At 45.3% G+C, this 9,188-nt stretch overlaps 1 protein-coding gene across 1 annotated transcript in view; it reads left to right on the top strand.

Annotated features, from left to right (window-relative positions):
* Positions 1–486: 486 nt before the first annotated feature.
* ccdc88ab (coiled-coil domain containing 88Ab) overlaps positions 487–9,188 on the top strand; it is a gene marked incomplete at both ends in the record, with an annotated part of 59,749 nt that continues 51,047 nt past the window's right edge. Inside the window, 2 exons of the mRNA XM_079230158.1 lie at positions 487–549; positions 688–788. Of these exons, the coding sequence (XP_079086284.1) occupies positions 487–549; positions 688–788 (164 nt within the window). The remainder of the gene's footprint in view (positions 550–687; positions 789–9,188) is intronic.

Genomic DNA, 9,188 nt, shown 5'->3' with positions numbered 1-9,188 from the left:
TTTTTTCCCTCCTCCTCCTCCTCCTCCTCCTCCTCCTCCACGCAACTGGATATTTTCATTTATTGAATCATGTCGGAGGAATATTTCTCTTAGATCTTTCTTCTTCTTCTTCTTCTCCTCCTCCTGCAGAGCATACAGCCCTACCTACCTGGCGCAGGTCTCATGGAGGCTGTCTCCATTCGCTTCTGCAGATAGCGCGTGTTCACTAAAATGTAATTCAGTTCCCTTCAAATGAGGTAGCCAAGCCCAGCCGCTGGCATCTGAAACAGCTGTGTCGTGTCAAGAAGATTGTGGATTAACGCTTTTTTTTTTCTTCCTCCCCTCCCCGGGTATCTCCCAAGAAAACCCGGTGTTTTTGTTTTTTTCCCGTCTCCAAAATGAGCGTCGATTTAATTGAATCAGCTACATGAGTGCAGCCAAAACCAACACGTATTTCTCCCCGGGAGTGCACATTTTTTAATAGGCGCCTGTTTGCCCCTGGAAAATATGGAAAGCGAGGTTTTCTCCCCTTTGCTGGAGCAGTTTATGCTCACGCCGCTGGTCTGCTGGGTAAGAACCCCCCTGATTAAGCATCGTAATGTGTGTTAAGCTCGCTAATTAAACCGCCCTGTGAAAGAAAGCATCCATGTGAAGTGCTTATTGATGGTTCCTAACACCTCCTTTTTTTTTTGCATTGTCCCATTCCAGGTGAAGACAGTCGGCCAGGCGACTTTGACCGATGGCACCCCATTATCGGAATATATTGAATTAGTGGATGGGATTTACCTGAACGAGATAATGCTCGAGATGTAAGTAATTTCAGAAACACCCTCATGCACCAGGACTGGTCATATAACAGCATGCAGACACCTTTTTTATTGGAATCTCAAACTCATCATGTTAATAGATGTATACACACTTCAAAAACGTGCATGAGTAGCACTAAGATGTGTGTGTGTGTGTGTGTGTGTGTGAGAGAGTAATTTTTGCTCAGTAACATGTTCTGTGGATGAGAGGCAACAAATGATCCCCTGGGGCTTGTGGTGGTCATCCCCCACATGACCAAATGAAGCATTTTCTTCAAGAACTCCAGCCTCTGTCCAGCACTTGAAATTGTCTGCTGAAGTGAATGTAGGCTATACGCACAAAGGGACCTTGTATTGGGGGCAGTCGTGGGTGACACTGTCAAAAAATCGCTGCAGACAGTTATTGTCAGGATCCCTCGGAGCTGCGCTGGTCGCCTCGCAAGCATCCGTGGATGCGAGGAGGCGGCAAGCAGCTCCACAACTTCCAGTAGCCTTGTGTTGTTGTTTTTGTTTTCTTCAGTTTGCAGACTGTCATCCACAGCTGACTGGGAGAGCATTGCTCCGGGAAGCTACAGAGATCCCTGCTGGGCTGCAGATTACAACTAGAAATAGTAGTCTTTGAGCGGACAAACACTGGAAGGTGTGCAGAATCTAGATGCAGATTACAGAGATCCTTCATCAATGTAGCAGGCCAGCACAGTATGTGTGTTTTCACTCAAGTAAATCCGAAGTAGACACTTTGGCAGATCTCTTCATGATGAGAGAGGGAGAGGGAGGGTTCTGGAGAAGATGAGGCATTAGATTTGTCTGTCTGAATCCGTCTTTCCAGTCATCTCCTAACATATAGCATGGCAGCAGACAGCTTTCCATTCCTTTGTCTGGTTTTAGGGCTGCTACTTCCCGCTTGCAGGGCACATTTTTCTTCATATTTTCCGCTAATGCCACACTCTCCACTGTCAGCGTTTACTCTCCCCCTGTTTGCCTGCTTCCCAGTGCAATTGATTTTCACCTCAGAAGAGATTATGTTGTGTTGCAGACTTCAGTGTCACTCGTGTTCCACGGTTCGGATGGCAGAGTTGTCTGTGTGAGGACGCCCGTCGAGCAGAATGCACCTAGGTATATTCAGAGTGAATAGTTTTTAGAAGGGTTGAGCTGTGGCTGTGTGGCATGAGGAGCTGATTAACCTGTCTCTGGTTGGTCTCCTCTTCCTCCTGTCCTCGACCTCCTGCTGCCACTAAGCCACTACTTCCACCTCTCTTTCCTTCATCCTCCTCCTCCTCCTCCTCCTCCTCTTCTTCCTCCTCCAGGCTGTGCATCTACTCTCAAAGGAATCATTCAAAGCAGAAAGGTGTTTAAGGAGGCCATTGCAGGTTCAGTTGGACAAGGGCGTCTTTCCTCTCACACACACACACACACACACACACAGAGAGAGCCTCTTCAAAACGATTAAGAAGTCGTTCAGTTTTTTTAGAGCCTTGTCCCCCATTGGGAAATTGTATAGCGGAAGGCAACCGGAAGGATACGAGGGGGAAGGGCTGGAAGCATGAGAGAGACGGGAAAACGATTTGCCCAAAATGGTTGAAAACTTTAAACATGGCAGCAAAGATACGCAAAGAAATAACAAGAGGCCCACATGCAAAATTATAAACCTAATATTCTAGCCGCGGTTGGCCGAGCCACATGGCAACTCCTCAGATCTACATATCAAGGCCGAGATGTTTGGCGACGGGCAGTCGGTAGGATTTCTGTCTGCAAATAAGTGGACTGAGCTGGACGGGACCTTTCGGTGTGTGTGTGGAGCGCTCCCGTACAGAGCAGCCAGCGTTGAGCTGAAATGAACTGTGACTGGCTTAGTGATCGCCTGACAGGATGTCGGGGATTGCCGGTCACAGCCTGCTCTGTTTATATTTGTGTGTGTGCTTTTCTGTAGGGCTTCTGTGTCTGCGTGGGAGTGTGTATGTATGTGTGTGTGTGTGTGTGTGTGTGTATATCTCTGCCTGTTTTTTCTTCTGTGCTTTTTCTTTTGGACTGAGGCAGCTGTTGGTAGTCGTCTTGCCCAGCCACCCTCCCACACAAAAGGCCTACAGTACTGGTCAGACGCTACGTTGGTGAGACTGCTTTTTGTCTGCCTCTCCCACTTTACCAGCACCACGTGGTCTCCTCCAGTTAGCTGAGCTAACTGAAATAAACTGTAAAATAAGCTAATTTACATGCCTCAAAACCACAGTTTTAGGGAGTTTTATGTGATGGCATTCCTCAAAGACATGCGCCTTGTTCGATTTATTAAAAACATAATATTGGGGATGCACTGATCAGACTTTTTCAGTCCCGATAAAGATACCTGGGCTCTGGGCAGCCGATACCGAGTACTGATCCCATACCAGGGTTGCATTAAGAATTACATGGGTGTTTAGAAATGCCTCCTCCACTGTTACTCCCATTAAAAAGCAGCTAAACCACAGGAACGTTTTCCAGCTTCTTTTGAGGGACTGCAGGCGATGATTAACGGGGATTGTATTCATTGCAGTTCCTGGGCTCCTACAAACACACTCTCACTTACTCATTCTGTTTTTTACTCACTCCCTCTGTTCTGGCAGCTTGAGATATTTTGTCGTGCATGTTTGGTTGGCATTGCCCCGCTTGCGATTGATCAGTTCCTGCTCAAAAGGCTCCGCTGTTGTTACCTCCAGTCAGCCCTGTTTACACTGAAAAATAACAACTAGGGTTCGGCATTGAATAAAATGCTGTCTGCTGCTTAGTCTTCAACAGTGGAGGCTAAAGCTCCAAAGATATAAAGACAGGAGTGTATGAAAGTCAGTGTGCATAAAACATTGATAAACAGGGTTCAATTGATTTACCTCAACATATTTCTCTCTCTCGCTCACACTAACAGTCCTCTGGCTGGAGAAACTTGAGCGTTTAACGTTTTTCCCGGTGATGTCAGCTGTCGTAGTATAAGCTGGAGTGTCGCTGTGTGAATGTCTCTGCGTGGCTTCAGTGAAGACATGGCAGACAGGCTGGCAGCAGTTGTCATCAGAACAGCATGGGAGAGCATATAGGGAGAGAAGAAGAGAGATTATCTAACGGTTTGCTGACACCCAGATGGCACCACGTCACCTCTCCCTCCCCCTGCCCTCGTGCGACTGACATTACCCAGCCAATTACATTGCCTCCTCCGTGCTGTCAAACCAATTAGTTTTCCCGCTCAGCGAGAGGGACCCAATTCAAGTTTTTGTCAGTGACAACTGTCCAGTTGAGTTCTCTGTTTTCCTGCCAATCCCGTAGACCCGTGCTGGCTCATTGGCCTATGAACCAGTCAGTCTGTCCTCTACAGAGTAATGCAAGTGAGATGGACACTTCTAAAAATGAAAAACAGAGATTTGATTCAATTGGAAATTATTTGTAAAGCCCAATATCACAAATTTGCCACAGCCGGCGTTACAATCTGGACATATATGACTAACTGTCTGCTAGTTTGTGGGATTAATTACAAGTATCGAGAGAGAAAACGTGTTTTATGAAAAGAATGCTGTCGCGTATGTTGTACAGGCTAATTTCTGCTGCCTTGAGTATTCGTACAGATCTGTGCATGGCTGTAAACCCGTCTGGATGTCTGCACACATGGGAATGAGAATGTAAAAACAAAATGAAGGTGACGTTCCCCTTCCATGTGCATATTTTTTTCTGCTTATGAAAGTGCTTTCTAGTGTCTGTCGACCATAAAGAAGTAAACCCATGAGTCAGTCGATTTCAATTTTAAGGCATTTTTCTCTCAAGGCCACGTTACGGTAAACTCCCTGTAGACTCATATTCACAGGATGTCCTCAGTACGCCCGTCATCACTTCCTTTCATGACAGAATTGGCTTTTCGACACGGCGGGCAAACACGAAACCCTCGACCAATGAGCTCTGTGGAAGAGTCTTGGTGTGGAAGGAAGCCACTGAAGGACGATTGTTGGTTTAAGCCCTGAACCCAGTTGGTCTTTTGTTGTAGACTATGGGTGCATCATTTGATTCTCTGGTTATTGTTGTTCTAACATATGGAGGCTACATTATGCTCATGCTCATTTCTTTTATGGCTTTGTTGCTCTATGTGAATATTCTGAGGCTACCAGCCATCTGGCAACGTTTGATGATTACAGGCAGCATCTAGAAATGGCCACATACAGGCCAAACCTTTTTTTTTAAACTTGGGATAAAAAAAACATGCATAAAGTATCCTACCTTGAACAAAGTCCTGTTTATGTTTCTCTTTAGACCTGATGTAATCAAAATAATACATGATTGATCATAATGACTGGAAATATTAAGGATCTTTAGTATGCCATTTTGAATCAAATGCTTAGAATGAAAGACCATTATAGCTGCAGCAATCAATTGATGAAAATAAAATTAATCTGCAGCTGTTTTGTTAGCAAAAATAACAGAAATGTGCTGGTTCCAGCATCTCAAATGTAACAGTTTGCTAATTCTCTTCGTCATGCAAGTAAAACATCTTTGGGTTTTGGACGATGGTGATGGATGAAGGATGAAGGATGATGGAGACATTGGAAGACATTGCCATGACACCCATCTTGTTGGTCTCTCTTCTCTCTGCCATCTAATTCCTCTCTGCATCAAGTCTCAACCCCTACTGCTACTGTACCTTTCTCTCTCTCTCCCCCCCCCCTATGCTCCTCCTGCTGGAGTCATTTCCTTCATCTCTGTCCATGCCTCACCTCTCTCCCCCTCGTCCTCCTCTGTTATCTTTGAGCAGCATGCTGAAGCCTTTGTTGCTTTTCTCCAGGGCGAGCCACAGCAGACAGAGAACAGAAACAGGCCGAGCTACTGCTGGGTTGTCGGCCTGTTTCGATTCTCCCACTGCTGCTTCCTGGTCTGTGGGGTCTGCTGCCCTCCTCAACGTTAATCCGTCATCTCTGGTAATCACGGCCGTGTCATGCCGTCTTCGCTGCGTCGGTCTAGCAGGAGGATGTATATCATGTCAGACAGGAAACAGCAGCTGTGACCTTGAGAGGACAGACCTTTTAACAAGGCTGTGTTAATGTGAGGCACCTTTTTTAAAATCCCATAACCGAGGACATGTTAAAACTCACATGGACCGTTTTAGGATTTTTAAACGCAGGTTTCTCAGCCCGAGCAATTCAAAGTCAGTCTATTTTTCCTGGGATCGATATTTAATTAAATGCATTTTCAGCATTAGTTGGGGTTTCTGAGCGCCATGTTCAGTGTCGGGTAACGGCACATATTACCATGTATACCTGAAATCTTGCAATTAGTTAATTTAGCTGTTGCTGCTGTTTTCTGTTAATGCAAACTCAACGCGTCCTCCATCTGCTTCATGTTACAAGCCCTTCAGTCGCTCAGGGGGCGTAATCCCTCCTGCTCCCTGGAAGACCTTTTGCTGCGAAGCATCTGCAGGAAGTGTTGAGTTGTTCATTAACAGCAGCTTAACTTTGAGAATGACCGGCACAGGATAATTAATCAGTAACCAAGTACACCACTTCTGTTTTAAAAAAAAGAGGAACTCAGCAGAGAAGTGAGTGCGTCGTGACCACGGTGTCGAACTAAAGGAATTGTTTGGTTTATTTTGCAATTTGACTATTCGAGGCATTTTATTGCATTTTAATGTTTTGTGGTCTAAGTGCTTGTAGTCCAACACAAAGCATCCGATCACATCCAGTCTGGCACAAACGCGTTTATCTGGAGTCCCTATGGATACAGCGGCAGAGCCGTGGAATGGGAAGAGGCCCTGTGGAAACACAAAGACAGGAGAGAAAACGATTCCATGAAAAGCCAAGACGAGGAAGTAGGGTGATGAGAGCCACATACCAATGGTCAGATCCTCACTGGGCTTTTTATACACTGCGTTTCTCGTGGGAAAAGGGTGGGGGATGACAAAAAAGGGATGCGGTCATCGCGAGCATGAGGGCTGACTCGTGGCGAAAGGCACAATATTGGCAAAACTGACTGCAACACTAGCAAATTATGTTGTGTAATATCTGCCCATCGCAAACTGATGGTTCATGCTGTTTACAAACGTAGTATTCTTTATGTGGTACGCTAATTATTATGAATGAGGATGCATCGTAACATTCGATGTTCTAAAGTCATGGCTTCATTCTCCCCTGGTTTGAGAGTCATTTAATTTGTGTAAGTACTGGTTATGCTTGTTGCCTGTATGTGCTTCAGGCAGTCGGTGCGTTGACGTGCACTCTGGTATTACAAGATTTGATTTGAACAAGATTTAGGCTGAACTTGAATTATTGCGAAATGACATTTAAACAAAGTGATCTTGCTGTACTCTGTAATTTGATTTGCAGAGCTTTATCGTTCATTACCCTCTTAAATGTGCCTCCTCCTGTCATGTGCATGTCAGAGTGACGTGTTTGAGCAATGGGAAGCGTAAATTCAACCCATAATCCTATAAACTCATTCAATATGTTAATTATTGTTCCCAGTCTTGTATCAAATGGCCTGTCTGCTACTAGGAAACTGCACAAACAACTAAATAATAAGAACTTGTTGATTGTTGGGTTAGTATTGCTTCTACAAGGCATGGAAATGGTTTAATTGAAGTAACAAATCTTTAATCTGGGTAATTGAGTGAAGTGTGTGTTCTGAGGGGTTAAAAATGTCTTATTTTGACATTTTAGATCTCGTGTTCTACTTTGTTTTGAGAGGATGACTACTCATCTTCGTCTCAGACAGGTTTTAATTTTTAATCGGGATGTTACAGAAGCAAAGCCACAGAATTACCCTGAACTGAACTGCTAGCATTGGCTGCTAATAACCCCCCCCTGTGTGTGTCTCACACACACAGGGTCACAAACACACACTCCCCTGCTGTGTTTGGACAGTACAGCTCATAAGCTCTATCCCCAACACGTGGCCAAATGAAGCCTGCATTCTTTTCTTTGTATGTGTGCATTTAGCCTACTTTGTGCGTGTGCCTGGCTGCTCATGCTGACTGTAATGTAGCCTGTCATATGTGGGTTAACACTACTCTCTAACCTACCCAGCCAATCAAAGCCGGGACATGAGAGGAGAAAGCGCAGTGGCCCTGGGCTCTCCAGAAGGCTGCGGTGCCCATCGACAGCACCGACGGACCGGCTTATTGACTGGCCGTCTGGCTGACTCGCTCACTAGTTATCTGCCTCTCTGGCTGCTTGTTTGGCTTTCTGCCTTCCTAATGTATTTGTCTATTTAAAGCCTTAGGTTCACTGTATCAGCAGGACCAGGGCAGGAGGCAGTAAGGGGCATATTTGACCCTGTGTTTATTCGGCTGCCGATCCACAGGGGGCGTCGGCCTGTCGCGTGCTCGCACGTGTGGCATCGGAAGCCCAAAAAATGAAGGATGTAGTGTGTAGTTGTAGTCACGTTATATTGTTGTGGCTGCCATGTTCTTGCCTGACTCAGATTGTAAAGGAATGTATGACTGGGCAACCCTTTCGTTGCTGTTTTTCTCTCTTTCAATCTCTGTCTCTGACACACACACACACACACACATATATACACACACACTCGCACCTCATTCACCACATCGCCCTCCTCGCCCTGACAGGATTACAGCCTCCTGTGCTTTTAATTAACGGGTTAAATAGACCCCCTACTATGGACCTCCAAAGGGGCTGAGCGTGTGGGGAAGGGGTGGGGGGGAGGGAGAGGTCACATGACTGTTCATTTAGACCCGTATTAGAAAGAACCCTGTGTCCTTGTGATTAGCATGGTGGTGTGGGGGTGTGTATATCGGGGCAGAGGCTGATCAAAAGACTAATTAACACATCCACACTGCAGCCGGGTGATTGAAGAGAAAGGCATTCTGCCCTTTTTTTCTTGGTGTAAACAATACGCTTATTATTATATTTTATAATATATTATTTAAGAGTTAAGCTACTGAAGCATTAAATACATACTCCAATGAGCACATTGAGTCTTTTTAATTTTATGAAAATGATTGCTGGGGACTTAGGATATTTATATTCCTGGGTATGTGAGAGGTTTTTATGGTGTGGTTTTATATGAAATACCTCTACATTTAATCAGTCTTAGTAGAAGCAGAGCAGCAGCATGCTAAAGTCATTATGAAGAGCCATTCAGCCAGAAGTCCCCTGTGACTGTAAGCATCCACCAGAGCTGAATGTCCTTGAGGAAGATAAAGTATCCTTCACCTTTGACCTCTTCACTCAGACGGAAAAAGACGGACGATAAAACAAAAATCTTGATTTATATTCCGTCTTAATGTTTTTCCAGGATGAAGCTTCATGCACCCATACAGACATGCTATGTTCTGGAGCGCTAGAGCACAGATGCAGACATGCGCACACACATGCATGACTACACATGTGCCACACACTGCATGCATGCACGCATACATTCACAAGCAGCCAGGACTCTCCTCCCCCC

The sequence above is a fragment of the Taurulus bubalis genome (genome assembly GCF_910589615.1).
Source record: "Taurulus bubalis genome assembly, chromosome: 14".
Taxonomy (NCBI): Eukaryota; Metazoa; Chordata; class Actinopteri; order Perciformes; family Cottidae; genus Taurulus; species Taurulus bubalis.
The sequence above is the reverse complement of the archived record's forward strand: the minus strand, read 5'-3'. Positions and strand labels throughout refer to the sequence as shown.